This window comes from Urtica dioica, chromosome 11 (assembly GCF_054948205.1).
Source record: "Urtica dioica subsp. dioica isolate 48M chromosome 11, U.dioica_male_clone48M_v1_H2, whole genome shotgun sequence".
In the NCBI taxonomy this organism is placed as follows: Eukaryota; Viridiplantae; Streptophyta; class Magnoliopsida; order Rosales; family Urticaceae; genus Urtica; species Urtica dioica.
Genome location: NC_142766.1, coordinates 9,023,614 through 9,043,234, shown reverse-complemented (window position 1 = coordinate 9,043,234; position 19,621 = coordinate 9,023,614). Strand labels below are relative to the sequence as shown.

Genomic DNA, 19,621 nt, shown 5'->3' with positions numbered 1-19,621 from the left:
CGACGCTCTCGCACGGGTTGAGGCCGTATGCCGAGAGGTAGCGAAACGTCGATGAGTTGGATCCGCGCACCGGACCTCCGGCCTCGCACGTCTTTTGCTACGACCCTCTCGTGCACCGATGCACCTTGCGCACCGATAGGCGACAAGTCATCGATGGATCACGTCCGCGCACCGGATTGTCGATCTCGGCAGTCAAAACCCAAAGCGTGACGCGCGTACCAACGAGTACCACGCTCACTGGGAGCTGCAAACCCATCCGGATACGCACGCCGATAGGTAGCGTACTCGCCGGAGGATGAGCGCGACGGCCGCCCAGCTCGCACGCGCCGATAGGCAGCGAGTCACAAATGGATGGCCGGAAATCACACCTCTTGGATGAAACTGGTCTAGCCTGCGTCCGCGGGGAACTTCGCCGCCAAATGCGGCAGTAAGCCGTGCCAACCGGTTACGCTAAACATAGTAAGCCGGGCTCGTAAGACACGCACCATTCAAATTGCGCAAATCGATTACACTAAGCATAGCAAATCGAGAAAATAAGACGCACGAAGAAAAGAAAGCTCCAATTAAAGCAAAACGATATCACGCAAACAACCCAATAAGAAAGGTACGAAAGTACGACGGAAACATAACAATAATCCGAAAGAAAGCATAAAGCGAGCGCTAAACAAGTGCGCGAAAAACCAAGGAAAACTCAACTAGTCCGAGCCAAAGTCGACTTGCTCTTCATCTCCTTCAGGCTCAGGGGCGCCAAACCCGCCAACGGCTTCTCCGTCAGGCTGGTGGGTCGTCGACTGAGCAGCCTCGACGGGGATCTGTGGATGCAAGTCGTCCTCCGGCGGCTCGTCATCGTAAGGAGGGAACATGGTGTTGAAAAAGGAAAACGTGGTCCCGCGAGACGCGTTCTCCTTCTCGGTCGCTTCCCGAACGCGCCGGGCCGCCTCGTAACGGGCCGCCTCCAACGCCAAGTCCCAGTCGTCCTCCAAGTCGGTCTTGGATCGCACGGCGTCTTCCTTCTCCTCAACGAGGGTCCGCATCTCCGTCCGGAGGGTATCCCTCTCCCTCTCGACCTTGACCCGAGCGATCTCGCTCGCCGATAGTCGAGCGTGAACGATGCTCAGCTCTGCATCCCGGCTCGTGAGCGCCGCCTGAAGCTTCTTCGTTTCCCCCAGGAAGGTGTCGGCTGCCTGCTCCGCCTTCTCACGAAGCGCCTTCTCGGTGGCCAATTCCCCGCGAGCTCGCTCCAGCTCCCCCTCGAGCGCCTCAAACTCTCGGGCGGTGCGAGCCCCCGCTAGGGCGGCAGCGTGCGCAGCCGCCATGCTCGTCTTCTCCTTCTCCATGATTTGCATGCGTCGCAGCATATCTCGGAGAATGCGATCGCTCCGCTCTTGGCGCGCGAGCATCTGCAAGCAAGCGAGACAAAGATAATTACAATAAGCACGACACGGATAATTACACAAGCGAACGAGCCATACCTTTCGGGCATCGCCGATCCCATTCTGGAAGTGCTCGAGGTCGCTCGTCGTCAGCAGGCCTTTGAAATCCCGCAAGGAGGTCTCAAGGATCCCTCGGGAGCATTGGTCTCTCAACTCTGCCGCCTCCGCTAGGAGCATAGAGTCCAGGCTATCCGACACCGTCGATGTGTGAGCGCGTTTGTGGCCGGACGGTGACCCGAGAGAAGCCGACGATGATGGTCGCTTGTTGGAGGAGATCGTTTCATTCCTTGCCCGCGATGGCGACCCCCCGCGACGGGCCTCGGCTGGAGGGCGAGCCACGATCGTAGCATCATCGGTGGGCGCTGCTCTCGGCATTTGGGTGCGCGGTCGGTGACGCCGAGCCATGGCACCTACAGAGAAGAAAAGCGCGTTTGTCAGTTAAAACGTAATGGTAAGCGTAAATGATGGAAAAACAACAATAACGCGACGACGCATGTTCTATCAGTACCCCCCGCGTCGGGTGGGAGAGCAGACGAACCCCCCGCCTCGGATTCCGGGCCAGTCTCCACTCCAGGTCCGGAACATGAGGAGTCTTCGTCGGCAGGCACGAACCATCCGGTGGTTGCCATAAGATCCGGGGACTCGAAAAGCGATCCTTGCCGCCTCGAGTCGGGAACCGCTCCGATCACGAGCGCAAGTTCGGAGCTCTCGATACCATAGTCGGCCGGGAATTCAGCAACGGGGCCAAAGGTGAGAGGTGCCGTCCCGAAGGCAGATTCGGACGCCCACACCCAAGGATACCGGTGTTTCGAGGTCAGCTTGGTGAGGATGGTGAATCGCTTCCGGTGCTGGACCTTGTAGAAGCCGGGTTTCCCGGGAACGTCGAAGACGGCCACGAGATTCCTGATGTCGTCGGCCGTCACGGCTCGACCCTTCGCTCGGTGCAGCATCATGTGGCAGGCCGCCACCACACGGTAGAAGGATGGGGACATCTGGGCCGCATGAACACCGAGCCGAGCTAGAAGATCCTGGATCACGGGCTGAAAAGGCAGTCGTAGCCCTCCCCGGAGGCTCGCCTCGTGAACGGCGGCGTACCCCTTCCGAGGGCGAGTCGGCAGATCGTCGGGCAACGGTCGCAAAAGCGATACGGCCGACGGGATGTGGAACCGCTTCCTCAAACCACTAAAGCTGGCAATCGAGAGCGAACTCGGGAAATCGATGCCAGAATAGTCAAAGCTATCTCGAATCGCCGTTCCCCCGAGGGGAAACGACGAGGTCCGTTCTTCTTCCCGCGCAGTCGAGCTTGTCGGGGTAACCGATAGGACGCGACGACCCGACGTCTCGCCCGAACCCTCGTGGTGCCCGCTACGGTAGCTCGCTCGGGCCGTGGTATGCGCGCTCGGCCCACTGGGGCCCGTTTCCCGATTGTTGACCGCGAGAGGCGGCTCCGTCGGCGCGTCCGGCCCGTTCGTGAGCCCATAGTGCGTGTCAAGCGACGGGATGGCCGTGTGGCCCCCGCGGGCTGCGTCCGGCCCAAGCTCGTGGTTCGGCCCAAGGTCCTGTGAGGGGCCAAGCTCTCTCTCACCTAGGCCCGGCCCAATGGGTCCTAGGGTTTGAGCATGCTCCAGGCTCTCCCCACCTAGGCCCGGCCCAATGGGCCCTAGGGTTTGGGAAGGGTCCAAGCCGGCCGCCCCCTCTCCTCCAGCGATGGATGGCCGGCGCGCCCCACCTCCGGCGTCGGCTCCTCCGCCCGTGACGCCGGCCGTCGCCGGCGGCGTCTCCTCGTCGCGCGCGCGCCCCGGCCTGGTTGGGGCTGGTCCACCCGGGCCACCATGGTCTCCGGCCACCTGCAACACGGCCCCACCCGCGTGGGAAGGGCCTTCCACGGAGCCGACCCGGCCAGGCGCGGCCTCTCCAGCGCCGGCGCCGCCTCCACCGACCCGGCCAGGCGCGGCCTCTCCAGCGCCGGCGCCGCCTCCACCGGCCCGAGCGGCGTGCCCCTCGCCTGGGTTCGTCGCGCGCGCCTCCACCAGCGCCCCCCCGGGGTTGGGTTCGCCACAGACGGCGCCGACCCAGCCGGCCGAGGCCTCCCCGGCAGCAGCGCGGCCTCGCTCGACCCCGCCTGCGCTGTCCCCAGCCGCGTCGACCCCGCCGGCGCTGTCCCCGGCCGACCCGACCTCGTCTGCGCGCTCGTCCACCTCGGCCCGTTCGGCCGACCCGGCCACGCCACAGCGCGACCCAGCCCCGGCAGCGTGCGCCCCGACTGCTCCACCGCTCGCCTCAGCCACACCAGCGCTCGCCTCGGCCTCGCCGGCGTCGCCCTCGGCCGCTAGGTGTTCTCCCTCGCCCGCCAACCAAGCATCCACCGTGGGGAGGTCTTGGCCGTCCAAATTCATTGCCGTTCGATCTAGGAAAACCAAACCTAGAGTGGGGAGAGAGTTGTGGTCGACCGGGGGCGGTGAAATTCGATCTAGAAGATCGTCCAATGTCTCGTAAGGATCGTCAAAGAGGAACGAGACGAAGTCCTCGGGGGGCCCACTGGCCGACGTGTGGTTGGGGGACCCCATGGGCGCGAATAACGACAAACACGTCAGCAAAAACATTAAAATAATACCTAAGGTGAGCGGGCTTACCAATTGTTGACGAGACGGTTCGGCGGTACGACTGAAAACGAAACGCTTGAGTTTACCACACGGGCTACGCCCGGTGCCAAACTCGGGGGGCTAATGTTATCGGCCCGACGAGGTCCGACGGCTCGATCGACATTTCGGGCGGCCGAGCAGGCTCACTCGGCCATTGGCCGAGGGAAACCCTACTCCCAGCCCACACTCGGCCGGCCCATCAACTCACTCGGCCAATGGCCGAGTGAGCCTTCTCTCGGTCCAAGCCCATCACTCGGCCAATGGCCGAGTGAACTTCTCCACATGTTCACTCGGCCAATGGCCGGACGAGGCCCACCATTCCTTCACTCGGCCCATGGCCGAAGGAAGCCTCAGACGTCCCAACGTGTTCTCCCGGCCAAGGGCCGAATGAAGTCTCCAGCCGGCCCACCATGCTCGCTCGGCCGATGGCCGGGTGAGGCCCCGGGCGGCCCAGCACGCTCGCTCGGCCGAAGGCCGAATGAAGACCCCAGCCGGCCCAACAGCTCACTCGGCCAACAGCCGAGTGAGTCTCCTCTCGGCCCAGACTCTTCGCTCGGCCATCACTCGGCCGATGGCCGAGTCAAGCTTACCCGGCGCCCATTCCTTCACTCGGCCATTGGCCGAGTGAATCTCCCTCGGCGACCATCATCTCACTCGGCCATCGGCCGGTCCAACCTCACTCGGCCGATGGCCGGCTCAGCCTCACTCGGCCAAGGGACCCTCAGCACGTCTCTTGGTCGCCTATAAATAGAGGAGTCCATTCTCTAATCCAGGTAATCCGAATTTGAGTACTGAAACGCTGCCGAACTCACAACTCGCTCGTTTCTCTCAACTCTCGACCCCAAAACACTAAACCTCTATCAACCACCTCAATCCTACTAATGTTGAGCGTCGGAGAGGTAAACAGAGGCAACCCCTCTGTTTCCCCTTTGTAGTTCACACCTTTTCGCTTGTGTTTCAGGTGCTTGGACGAGATCGACATTGCAGACAGCTAAGGGACGACTTGAGATATCAAGTCCGACACGCTCGAGCCGGAGTGAGACCACTTGGTCCGGCCTTGGGTCTAACCATTTCCGGTTCCTAAATCGTTGTCCGAAAAACTGCGACAACATCTATTATTGAATCTATGCTAAACATCTCAACAATTTCTTTCTCAATATTAATGAGCAAACAATCCGACAAGAAATCATCTTCCATCTTGTTACGAAGTGCAGTCTTCACTATCTTCATCGCTGAAAAAGAACGTTCAGTAGTAGCGGTAGAAACTGGAAGTGTGAGAATAAGAGTTATCACTTTAGACACCAAAGGAAATATTTCCGATTTTCTTGTTTTCACCAACCATTGACATAGATCAGAAATCGTTGTCAATGCTATGAAATCTGGAAGTTGTCGAACCTGATCAAAATGTTGAAGCTCCATATGCAACAATGTCATCTCATATTCCGCAAAATCTTCTGAGTAAAATTTCTGCACAAGCTTACATATATCATCACCTCTTAATGATGCGCGCATCTCTTTCGGATCTAAAGCTGAACTGAGAATCATCAACTCCACTGTATTATCATTAAATCTGCTATTCAATTCTTGCAGCTGAGAGTCTATCACTGTATAGAATATATCAGCTTTATAATAATGCTCCACTGTAATGTCACGAGCCATTCCCCTCCGTGCAACATGAAAATCACTAAAATTAGGCACTTCTATATTGACACTTCCACAAAACAATCTCACTTTTTCAACCAAATTGCTCCATCCATCATCTCTAAGCTTCTGAAGGAGTGACTTAGTTGATGAAACAAGCTGCATTGCATTTAAAATATCTTGAGATTGAATCTGCAAAGCATTGCAAAGCATGCTAGTGATCTCTAGAATTTCTCTCATCAGATGCATAATGAAGACAAAGTAATAAGAAGTCATTGTCTCGTAAGCTGAACCTGCTTCACCACGTTGGTTATGAGTAGTTCCATCATCAATGATGTTTAATAACACTTCACATGTTGCACTAAACATTTTAATCATACTAGAAATTGATTTAAAGTGAGAAGTCCAACGTGTATCACCCGGCCTTTGCAAAGAACCTATCTGGTTAAGGCCTTTCCCACTTTCAAGCTCCTCAATATTAAGCAAATAGGCAATATTTGAGGCATGAGCATCTTTAAGTTGATCGTTACGCTTACATGATGCACTCACAATATTGACAATAAAATTAAGCTTAATAAAGAAAAAACTCACATGATAAACTTCCTTGGACGCCGCAACTAGTGATAATTGCAGGCGATGGGCAAAACAATGAACATAATAAGCATACGGGCATTGATTTGAAACTAAGGCTTGCAAACCATTCCATTCTCCACGCATGTTACTTGCACCATCATAACCTTGCCCTCGTATAGATTGCACATCAAGACCATAACGAGTGAGCATCGAGAAAATACCATCTTTCAAAGTCAATGCTTTAGTATCTTTGACATGAAGTAAACCAAAAAAGCGCTCTTTTATGCAACCATCATTGCCAACAAATCTCAATACAAGTGACATTTGCTCCCTTTTAGATTCATCTCTAGCTTCGTCCACAATTATACAATACTTCGCACAATCAATCTCTTCCCGGATATACTTTTTTGCTTTACTTGCCAAGACATGTAATATTTGCTTTTGTATCTTCGGTGATGTATACGACGCGTTTCGTGGAGCTTTATCCAAAACGTTTGCTACATCATCATTTAAAGCTGCAGAATATCTCAACAATTCTAAAAAGTTTCCGCGATTTTTTGATGTGCTAGACTCATCATGACCTCTAAATGCGCATGCCTGGTATGCAAGCCACTTAGCTACTTCAATGGAGGTTTTAAGACGAAGTCTATTATCTATTATATCTTGAGATATAAAATTCTCAAACCTGTTTGGAATATGAGCAGACTGATTCAAGAGATCTGACAAGGCATGTTGTGCCTTTTGATGAGGAGAATTGTGATCATTTCCAACATGTGCCACCAGTGAACAATTTTTCCCTCCCACTTTACTCCACGTCCGAAACCCATTAACAGTGAATGCATTGGATCCTGATGGTCCATCTTCTTTATGAAATAAGAAGCACGGTAGACAAAATATAGCATCTATTGCAGGAGAATATTCCAACCATGGTGAAAAGCGGGTAAACATAGATGGCTGAAAACTTCGAGAATGTTTTTCACCTGATTTTGGATACATAGAAAGTATAGGCTGATATGGTCCATTCTTAATATAAGCTCTTCGAACTTCGTCACGCTTATTGAATGGATACTTCCATATTTGTGGTCGTAAACCTGGATCACGTTCTAATTTATCGATATCAAATTCGGCAACAACTTCAACTCTTTGTAATTTTGAAGCATGATCCTCAGACTGTAATTGACTATCTGAAGATGAAGATTCAATATTTTTTCTTTTTAAGAACGAATGAATTGTGGGTGTTTTCATCTGAAAAAAAAAATGAATTAAAAAAATATATATTGAATAAAAAATAATGAATTAGAAAAAATATATTGAATCAAAAATAATATACACATGTACATATCCTCAAATTCGCTTGAAGCTAAGAGAAATAAAAAAAAATTATTATGTCAGGATATACATAAATGCAATTGCTTTGTGTGACTATTTTGTTCAACAAACAACCCAAAAAGACCACGTTTCTCAAAAAAAAAAAAAAAACAACCCAAAAAGCAAAAAAAGTATAATAGATGAATAGATAACATAAATAGAATTGCTTTTCACCTGGTAGTGGTAGTGTACGCAATGCAACTTGCAAGTATGAAGTATTCTCTCACCAACACTTTTCTTTATTTTTTTAATCAAGCAATATAATATACAAAGAATTAAATCAGTAAAAGAAAAAAAATTACTTCTGATTTGCGTGCTTTAGAAGAACAGAGAAGACATGGCTGCAGACTTCAGAATGGCAGAGCAATGTGGCAGACTTCAGGAAGATTAAAAAAAATTGATTTTGAATAAAAAACAATAAAAATAGGGTTTTTATTAAATCAGTAAAAGAAAAAAAATTACTTCTGATTTGCGGGCTTTAGAAGAACAGAGAAGACAGGGTTCCAGACTTCAGAATGGCAGAGCAATGTGGCAGACGACTTCAGGAAGATTAAAAAAAAATTGATTTTGAATAAAAAACAATAAAAGAATAGGGTTTTTTCTCATTTAAATAGCGAGAATGACTCCGATTTTTTGGTGTTTTTACTATTATTAGTGTATTATAATTATTTTTTATTTATAATTAATTTTTAACTAATTAAAATATTATTAATTTCTGAAAAGTGGGAGTGGCCCGGGCCACCCCCGTAGACTATGTGGGTCCGCCCCTGACAACAGCTCCACCATTAAGGATGAACACAGATCCCGAAGTGGATTTCCTGGAATCCTTATCCGCTTGAAAATCGGAGTCGGTATATCCCGTCATAGTCAGGTCAGTACCTGAGTATGTAAGCATCAAGTTCCTAGTCCTTTGAAGATACTTAAGAACATGCTTAACAGCAATCCAGTGCTCGGGTCCAGGGTTGGATTGGAAACGGCTAACTACGCCAACAACGAAACATATATCAGGTCTAGTGCAAAGCATAGCATACATGAGGCTTCCTACGGCAGAGGCGTAAGGAATTTTCCTCATGTCTTCAATCTCTTGTGCAGTCTTGGGAGACTGGTCCTTAGAGAGTGAAACTCCATGCCTAAAGGGTGTTTGGCCCTTCTTGGAGTCTTGCATCGAGAAGCGATCCATCACCTTATCAATATAAGATGCTTGAGAGAGCGACAGGGTCCGATTTTTCCTATCTCGAAAGATTTGGATCCCCAGAATGTACGCGGCTTCTCCTAGATCCTTCATATCGAATTGCTTTGCCAGCCAGACCTTAACCTCAGATAACTTACCCACGTCATTACCAATGAGTAGTATATCATCGACATATAGTACCAGAAACACAACTTTGCCTTCGTGTATTAACTTGTAAACACAAGGCTCATCTATTGACTGTTCAAAGCCAAAGCTCTTTTCAGTTTCATCGAATCTAATATTCCATGACCTAGATGCTTGCTTTAGTCCATAAATGGATTTAAGCAACTCACAAACCTTGGTCTCTTGACCTTTATCCACGAAACCGTCTGGTTGAGCCATGTAAATGCGCTCGTCAAGATTGCCATTCAGAAAGGCTGTCTTGACATCCATTTGCCAGATCTCATAGTCGAGAGATGCAGCTATGGATAGGAGTATGCGGATGGATTTAAGCATCGCGATTGGCGAGAAGGTTTCTTCATAGTCAATCTCTTCTTGTTGGGTATAACCCTTCGCCACAAGTCGTGCTTTGAACGTCTCGACGTTCCCATCAGAACCCATTTTCTTCTTGTATATCCACTTACACCCTACGGGTTTGATCCCTTCAGGAAGGTCTACAAGCTTCCAGACTTTGTTGACATACATCGAGTGCATTTCAACTTTCATGGCGTCAAGCCAAAGGTTTGATTCAAAACAAGCCATCGCTTGGCTATAGGAAACAGGGTCATCCATGTCGGAGACGGCTACAAGAGAGTCTCCATAAGACATGTACTTGTCAGGCTGTTGAACAGCCCTCCCACTACGTCGAAGTACTACTTGACGAGATTCTGATGAGTTAGGTTGTGTTTCAGTTGGGGTAAGAACAGTTCTTACAGATGAGGTAGAAGCTTCCTCACCCAACTTTTCTTCAAGCACAATTTTGCTTCTAGGTTTCGCATCCTTCATAAAGTCCTCCTCAAGGAAACGAGCATTCGTGCTAACGAAAGTCTTATCGTCCTCGGGACTATAGAAAGTAAAACCTTTGGTTTCCTTCGGATATCCTACAAACAGGCACAATTCTGACCTACTAGCCAACTTGCTAGTCTTTTGCCTCAGCACGTGTGCAGGGCAACCCCAAATTCGGATGCGGCCAAGATTCACTTTACAGCCAGTCCATCGTTCATAAGGAGTACCAGGAACCGTTTTAGACGGAACTTGGTTCAGAATGTAAGCGGCTGTTTTGAGGGCATATCCCCAAAAGGAAAGCGGGAGTGATGAGTAACTCATCATTGATCTAACCATCTCCATAAGAGTTCGGTTTCTTCTCTCTGACACTCCGTTTTGTTGAGGTGTGCCAGGTGCGGTAAGCTGAGAAGCGATACCTTCTTCTTTAAGAAAGTCATCGAACTCTCCAGACATATACTCACCACCTCGATCAGATCGAAGGGTTTTGATCACTTTGCCAGTTTGCTTTTCCACTAAAGCCCTAAACACCTTAAATACGTTAAAGGTCTCGGATTTGTGTTTAAGCAAATAGACAAACCCATATCTTGAGTAATCATCAGTGAAGGTAACGAAGTATTCGTATCCTCCACGTGCCTGTTGGTTGAGCGGACCACATACATCAGAATGTACTAGTTCCAGCAACTCAGTGGCTCTTCGACCCTTATCAGAGAAAGGTCGCTTAGTCATTTTTCCTTCTATGCAGAAATCACAAGTAGGTAGTGAACCTATTGCAGAGTCTTGGAGTGGACCGTCCCTCACAAGTCTCTTAATCCTATCTAGACTGATATGACCAAGTCTCAAGTGCCAGAGGTATGTTGATTTTGTTAGATCGGAGGATTCAGAAAGTTTGATCCTCTTTGGATCCCTAATTAGATCATTATCTATTTCAGTGTCTAGAAGAGAAGGTTGAGTGGGATAGATGTAAAAAAGAGCATTCTTCATACATGCATCAGTGACAAAAGAATTATCAGGAAACGAAATACGAATTCCATTCTTAATGAACTTTAAACAATAATCTTGCTCAAGAAGACGAGCAACGGATATTAAGTTCTTACCAAAGGTAGGAACAAAATAAACATTATTCAAGTTTATAGTGCGGTCTTCAAAAGACAATGTCACGGATCCCACAGCCTTCGCAGACACCAGGCTCCCATCACCCCATTTGAAACAGAACTCGCCTTCCTCTAAGCTTTTGGTTTTCTTAAAACCATTCAAGGAACAACAAAAATGGTTAGTAGCAGCGGAGTCAAGAATCCACGTTGATACATTATCAGCTACTAAGCATGCTTTAGTAACTAGTACAATGCTATGTTCCTTTGCTTTGAGATAGGCAGTACAATTCTTTTTATCGGCCTTGTGAGGTCTTTTCTTAGTTCCAGAGGCGGAGGCTTTTTGCTCAGTAGCATGTGCCTCTCCTTGATTCCTCTTTCTCTTAGTGAGACCTTCAGCAGTTTGAAGTTCCTTCATAAGCTTGGTAACAGTGTACTCTAGCTTGTTTATGAAGTAGTTCATCTTGGAGGTATCAAGAGATGCGGGGAGAGTTTCTAAGATCATATCTATGACATTCTTCCCTTTAATCTCAGATCCTAGGATTTCCTTTTTATTCAGAAAACTAATGATCAATATCATAAAGTCTCCAACAGGAGTCCTAGCCTTCATGTGACAGTTCATAAACTGTCGGACTGCTTGTTGCCTTGTTTGACGCCCTTGCCCTCCAAACATCTCAAGGAGATTGTAGAGCATTTCGGCGGTGGTCTCGATGTCACGATGTTGCTCTTTCAGCATATTGTTCATAGATGCCAAGATATAGCACCTCACAATCTTATCGGATCGAAGCCAGGCCGCTAAGGCGTCATTGTCCTCTTGAGTCGAATCATCATTCGTTAGAGGAGGACACGGGGTGGTGAGTACCCATTTGTGCTTGGTAAGGATTATGTCAAGGTTATGTTTCGAATCTACGTAGTTTTCGTTTTCGAGTTTGATCGAGGAAAGAAAGATAGAGAGATGGTTGAGAGACATATAGCCTATATAAGTTGAAACAAGTTTATGATTAGTCTTTGGTTTAGGATTTAAGTTTTATTAAGACTTTTATAAAATCCAAAGGTGTTATAAACCAAACGATAATTTACTCCCTCAAGAGAAGGCCGCAAAAAATCTCCTTTTATAAGTAAATGACACATCATTAATGCTAAGCCAAGATGTCAATACATCTATTTTGACTAGCCACCTTTTAAATTGGTTTGATCACTCACATCCTTTCGCAGAGCCTCAAGGGAGGATTACTAGGGATTGAGCCTAAGTGTGCAACCAACCACTTAGTCCAAAAGATCAGCTTTGAAAAACAATCCCCCAAGGGGAGGCCTTGTCATCATTGCATCACTCTCGGACGTAGCTCATTGAGCAATGATCGAGGCAATAACGCCTTGGAGTACTCACATTTAAATGAGGGTCGCAAGAGCGGCTCTTAGTCCCACGTTATTGCATCTTTCATTAGTGTTGGGGATCGTGGGTTACAAACAACGAATATAACCCTCCCACTTAGTTTTTGGAGTTGGTTCATCGACTCATATAAGTTCGGAAACAGATTTCCTAGTTAGAGAGCGACAGAGCGGACAACTAGAAGAGAATCCTAGATTGACATGTTCAGAGCAGTATTAGTGCATAAAGGCACAAGGTACATACTCGATCTTTTCCTATTTTCTATTTCGGGAAAGTGCGTGAGGGAAGTGTGAACTTCAACTCACTCGAACACTTGAAAGTTTGAGATTACACATCTTTTTATTTTTCGGCTTGTCTACAAGGAGACCTCCCACTCAAATTTTCAAGAGCATATAGATTTTGAACATATGTGATATAGATATAGTTTTGAAAACATTTTGAAAATTTATTTGATTTGGATGACAAAATATTTTTCAAGTTTGAAAGTGAAAACGGTTTTTCAAAATTCAAACTAGTTTTGTAAAAATTCAATTTCAATTAAACTTTCAAAAATCAAAACATTTTAATCTTACACATCATGTTTATAATCATATGAAAAACATTTTTTCTCAAGAAAATTTTCTCATTAGAGTTCTATAACTCATGGTAGTGGGGTTTGAAAATCCGGATTTCTAAAAAACTGGAGTTTCAGATACCCGCGCACCTCGGAGTAATATCGCCATATCTGGCGGCTCCGATGTCCTTTTGAGCCGAAACCGGTGGCATTGGACAGAGGACAGACAGAGCTTTAATTTGATTCAAGAATCATTAAATTTCGACTTCTGAGCAGAGAGTTATGCCACTTTTAATGCGGGTTTACTCCAGCTCGAAGAAAAAGAAATAAATTAAAGCTTGGTCCTTTTTAGGTGCGAAAAAGAATCGAGTGTAACGGAACGTTTTAAGATGTTGTTTAAAGCTTTTATTTGTGTTTTATTAGCAGGGTAATAACATGATATAAAAGAAATAACAACAAGCATAAAACGAATACGGTAAATAAAAGAAACTAGAAAGACAAGGTAACTAGTCACAAAATTTACCGAAATTTCTCAAACCTTTAAAACACGTTTTTCAATATAAAAAATTAAAAACTTTTAGAACTGATTCTAATTTGTTTTAAAAACATCCCAAAATCATAGAAAAACAACATGGTTTTTAATTTAAAGGCATGAGCAATAAATTAAAAAAAAATCTAAGATTACAATTCTAACTTGTCACAAAATTAGTAAACTTTCGAAAACGATTTTCAAGCTCATAATTTTAAAAACATGTACATGCATCTCTTTGACCATAGCTCTGATACCATTTGTTGGAATCGATCTAGGGTTTAAGAAAAAGATTAAACGCTTCGGGAAGCGGCGGAATTTTAAAAAATTTCTTTTCAAGTAAAAACAGTTTTTACTAACCTAGACAAAGAAGCAAGTACATGTAATTAAAAACAATATGAGCTAAGAGTTTTCTAACCTTTCTTAAAGCTTGAACTTTGAAGAAGCTTTTGGAAAGTTTGCAACGCTCGTCTCCCCTCGCAGCACGTCTCTCTTTCTTTCTTCGGCACCTCGAGCAACCACGAAAGTTTCTATCACTAAATCACTCGAAAAGAAGGAATCAGTGAGTGGGCACTTTTAAACACTACGACTTAAGAACGAGTCTCGAAGTCGCAGAGCTAAACACTAGGTCGAGTGAGGACCTAGGTGCCAAGACAAGAAAAATCGAAAATAAACTAGAAAGAGAGAGAGAGAGGAGTTCGGCCACAATGTCTAGAGAGAGAGTATCTCAATCTCTAACTGTGTGGAATGAATGGAATGAGAAGAATGAGGCTCCTATTTATAGGAGAGGTCTTACCTTCAATAAGGTAGTTTCCTCTTCTATAGAATATCACATATTCATGAGCAAAATAACCCTTATTTCTTATTCCATTTGGGCGCTCAAGGCAGCCTTCTAGAAGGCTAGGATTTGTTTCCTTTTTTGTTCCTTGGCTTGCCTATTACTCTCTTGGCCGAAATACCTTGTGCATCCTTATGCAAATTTGTTTCCTCTTTTTCTTTTGGCAAGTATCTAAATACATTTATGCACAAAATAATTTCCCTTTCTCTTTGGGTAGTGGGCGCCTATTATGTCTAGAAAAAGGCTTCTAGAATTTTCTTCACTTGTTCATGACAACATAAGAAAAGACCCATTTAGAATTTTCAATAAAATTCTTATGAAATGAAATTAATTCACAAGGCCCAATGATCAAGTCATGGCCGAGTGACATTAAGTCATCAAATGAACTTGTCAAAAAATTTATTGACATTCATTTCATCCTTTGTCTCAAAAGACAAAAATACCCTTTTAACTATTTTCGTTCTTGTTTTGACTTAGCTTCCAGTTTAACTATTCCTATCGATGTGATTCGTGACAGTGACCTCATGGACCCAAATGAACAAAGCTTGAGCTAAACACTTGGACTCAAAAGTTCACAAACCTTTTCCAAGTTTAGCTTAATGCCAACTGACTCCACTAAAGAGCTGACACTGAAAATCTCTCGGTTCAAATGAATTTATTTTCTACTCAAGAATTCGACCTAATTATGATGAGCGGATCCACTGAATATTATCTATGTTTACCCTTCATGAATGTCATCAGCTAGTCGGGATTTACTAAATTACCATTTTACCCTTCTAGCTGTTATTTCCTCAACTCCTTTGTCGCTTGTGAATAAGTTAGAAACAATGTATTGATGAGGAGCTAACAAGTCACATTGTTTCATCCAAAAGAGTCAGGACTCAATTTAGACACTGGCCAGTTCATTTATTCACACTCCAAGGAACAAAGCATGAGGTGACATACATTGCATTTAAGCAATCTTGTACATGAATTCCATATCTATGAGAACTTCACAAAGTTACTCATGACATACTCACAACTTAGTACTTCACCAATAGGCATTGTTCGGAATCACATAGTGAGTCCGAACTTTGACTTTCTCAAATGAGAATACTAAGGTGTGAAATGGCATGTCTCATTTCAGGATTAAGGTAAGCATGATGCAATTCATACATAGTGACTTCGAGACATAAGAGGTTAAATGGTTTGTTCTTATATTGTCTCTAGAAGTGCACTGGTCAATTCAGTACCTTCGGAAGATACCTAGAAGAACTATAGAGTCCCCAACTCTCAATGCCTCATAACCAGACATCATAGATTCTTCTAACAATCATACTGAGGTCAATAGTCCTTTGACCCTAAGATTGCGAATATATCGTTTTAAGCAAACTACGAAGAGTTTGTTCATGCAAATCTACATTTGTCTCTTCGTAAGTTGTTAAGTTTGTTTATGGACTAAAAGACTAAGGTTTTATCATAAAGCTTCAAACAAAGAAAGAATGAATGAACGTTTCAACTTTATTATTAATGAATAAGCAATTACAAGCAAGAGTCTTCGTAAGACTATATGACATCAAATGTACATAAATAGACACTACTACTCTTCTTGTGGGCACCATTGACAACTATAGTTGCCCTCATGTCCCAGTCCACGGGTTCGGGCTCTGCCCCAAGCTCGATGGCCTTCTTGATGTTCGCTTCTTCCATGTTGAATCGGCCGTACACGTGCTGGACCCACCAAAAATCCATGATTCGGACGTCTTGCCGATATCCGTCGAGAGCTCGTTGGCGAGCCCGAATCATGTGAATTATATCATCAATATGCTGAGACATGACAAACAATTAGCGTTATTTTAAATTGATAGGGAAAGTTAAATTATATGATTAATAACGTACCGAATCATGTAGTCATCTGGTTTCTGTCAATATCGTGTTGAAGAAAGTCGTGTCTCCGTCGCACGTCTTCAGGCGAGTAGACTCCATGAACTTGCCGTCCCACTTTTTTTTCCGCAACCACTTAACGAAATTATCAAACTCTTTTTGCTTCGCGTCCTTCAACGGGTTGAACTTGGGGATCGGATTTTTTGAATATTTGGGCCTCGTCGGATCAGTGAAATCGGCCCAACGCGACGACTTCTGTCACACTTGCCGATCTGGACGTGGCGGAGTAAGTTGTGCCTTATGGCTTTTCCTTTTGAGCGGAGTTGTGAGCGGGAGTTGCTTCTCCGGAATGTCTTCTCTACGAGGACTCGACGAAGACTCCGACAACCTGGGCGAAGTCACCGGCCTGATCTCCGATCGCTTCGACGACTCGCGATGCGTAGAAGACGGCTCGTGCGATGAAGACGCCGGCTTCTTCGACTTCTTCGATGACTCGCGATGCGAAGAAGACGGCTCGTGCGATGAAGACGCCGGCTTTTGACCAGCCGCCGGAGGATGAGGAGGAGGAGGAGGAGAAGGAGGAGGAGGGGTCCGACGTTTACGACGACCATCAGCTTGGGTCGTGGGAATCTCACCTCCAGACAAGCCCGTTTCTTCCTCGAACAAAATGTTAAGCCTCTTCCACATATCAAGCTGCAAGTCAAAGTAACGAAATATGTCACGAAATTTAAACTTGTCACAAAAACTAAAAAGAAAATAAATAAAATTTAAACTTAACTCTAAAACGTTACATAAAATTTAAACTTAACTCTAAAACGTTAAATAAAATTTAAACTTAACTTTAAAACGTTAAATTAAATTTAAGCTTAACTTTAAAACGTTGAATTAAAGTAAACTAAAATGAAATTTAAACTTAACTTTAAAACATTAAATTAATTAAACTTAACTCTAAAACGTTAAATTAAATCTAAGCTTAACTTTAATACGTTAAATTAAAGTAAACTAAAATGAAATTTAAACTTAACTTTAAAACGTTAAATTATAATTAAACTTAACTCTAAAACGTTAAATAAAATTTAAACTTAACTCTAAAACGTTAAATTAAATTTAAGCTTAACTTTAAAACAAAATTTAAACTTAAATATAACTTGATTTAAATCTAACCTGGTTTTTCCTGATGCGCTGAATTCTACGGCCGCTCGTGCTAAGAGCGTGTAAGACCATCCCTTGTGACTGCAACATTTGTTCTTGGGATGCTCGCAGTTGTTCTTGGGATGCTCGCAGTTGTTCTTGGGAAGCTCGCATTTCTTCCCACATTTCCCGTGTTAGGACAAAGTGCTCGGGAATGTCGGAACGAGGGGTCGGTGTGGGCCTCGATCCCATTGCGGGAGTGTCTGACACGTGTTCGTCGTCGGAGTCTCCGACGATGACATCTTCTGCAACCGTCGCGACTCGATCTATTTCTTCTTCAATAACTCGCGGTTCTGTCGCGTCTTCTCCCTCGACGTCTATGGGATACAGACATTTGCTCGTCTGTGTCTCGAGGAGAGTGAAAAATTCTTTCTCTGCTACCCTTGGTCTCAGCATTTGAAGAACACCCACCTACAAAACCAAAAACAATTATTAATATTCCAAAATAATGTAAAATAAATTAATAAACGTTAAATAATAAAAAAGTTACCGTTTTTTTATTCAGGACGGCCTCGATGTCTTTGCCCATGATGACCACATTACTAGACCACGAGTGCATCCTGGGCACTCGAATCCCCTGGTTCGACCCGAACCTCATCCCGATCTCTGGGATAGCCTCGTACGCCCAGTAATGAAGGGTATGTAGATTACCCGTCAATGTGTACTTGGCCTTCTTCTGTGCCTCGTCCGGCTTGTCCTTCAACTTCTTTTGTAGCGTCTCGTGATAATTCCTTAGGTTCACCGAGAGGCTGGAATACGTCTCCGCCCAACTCAAATTTCCCCAAGGCATCTTGAAGAAGAAGAGGAGGTCTTCAACGATATATAGAAATTTATGCCACCTTTCCTCGATGGCTTTGTTGGCCGGCTGCCCCAGAAGATACACATAGATAAATACGAGCAGTCCGAGCTTGAACGCATCGTCATGGCTCTGACATATATTGAACGCGTTGATCAACGCGCTCAACTTGCATCCGACAACGCCGTTCAAGTGGTCCGTGATCAATCGATCGCTCTTTCGCTCGTCTTGTTCGGCTTTGGTCGGACCGTCTTCAGAGCTCATCCCCGAGACGAGTGCGTACTCGAGGCGTCCAAATCTTACTCGTTTGCCTCCGATACCAAAATGTATCTCCCCCCGTACCGTCGCCTCGATCTTCTTCTGAAGGAAAGTATGTACGAGCACCGGTGAGAAACCGAGCTCGCTCTCCGAAAAAAATTGCTCGAACGGAGTCTCGAGGATTCGTTCTTTTATCCCGAGCTCATCGAATCTCCTCCGTACGAGCTTCAAGATACCCGTCCCACCGTACGTGAAACGACCCGGGAATGGGACGTTGTAAATGTAGTTCAAATTATCCTAAAAAAACGATAAAATTAGGTCAGAATCATAATTCATCGTATGGAATCGTACAGACTCGTATAGCATCATATAACAAAAAATAATTTTTTTTAAAGACTATCGTACAGCATCGTACCATATCGTATCGCATCGTATAACAAAAATTAATTTTTTTTAAAAAACCATCGTACAGCATCGTACCATATCGTATCGCATCGTATAACGAAAATTAATTTTTTTTAAAAACTATCGTACAGCATCGTACCATATCGTATCGCATCGTATAACAAAAAATTAATTTTTTTTTAAACTATCGTACAGCATCGTACAACATCGTACGACATCGTATGGTATCGTATGACATTTTTTAAACAAAAACTTAAACCCATCGTACCACATCGTACAGGTTATGAATTTTATCGTACGACATCGTACAGCATCGTACGACATCATACGATTCATGATTCTCATCGTATTTCTGCCTCAATTTTTAACCCTAATTTTCTAAATCCGATTCAAAACAGCTCAAATAACCACAAATCAGATAAATCCTAAGTCCTAATACCTATTCTGACTATTTTCGATGAGATTCAACAAGAAATTAGTTTAAAAACTCACCTTTTTGAGAACTCTCGATTTCTGAACATCACCGACGCCGGAGATTGAAGCTTGTTTATCGTACGCCATCGTAGTATATCGTATTGAATCGTACAAGGTCGTATGGAATCGTATGAGATCGTACGGGTTTCGTTTTTTTTTAGTTTTTTTTCGAGTGAGTAGAGAGAGAGAGATAAGCGGGCTTTCTAGCTTTTGAAATAGACTAAGGGTATTTTTGTCCGTTTTGGGTCCAAAAGTCCATTTTAAGATATTTCATTAAGTTAAGGTCCAAATTTGATATTTAATTAATTATTAAGCCCAATTAATGAAATTTCTCAATTGAATTATGTTAGATTTCGCGTATAGGTTCTATAAAATTTATAGATCTTTAACCTTTGACATATGT

The 19,621-nt window shown here is 44.8% G+C and overlaps 1 protein-coding gene across 1 annotated transcript; it reads right to left on the bottom strand.

The window, feature by feature from the left end:
- Positions 1–5,321: 5,321 nt before the first annotated feature.
- Positions 5,322–19,305, bottom strand: LOC149381048 (uncharacterized). The gene is made up of 7 exons (XM_089601273.1): positions 19,237–19,305; positions 18,562–18,636; positions 16,637–16,787; positions 7,270–7,473; positions 6,439–6,804; positions 5,415–6,009; positions 5,322–5,340 (listed from the first exon to the last, which is right to left on the bottom strand). Exons 1-7 carry the CDS (start codon positions 19,303–19,305, stop codon positions 5,322–5,324), a joined length of 1,479 nt encoding a protein of 492 aa, XP_089457399.1.
- Between the last annotated feature and the right edge of the window lie 316 nt (positions 19,306–19,621).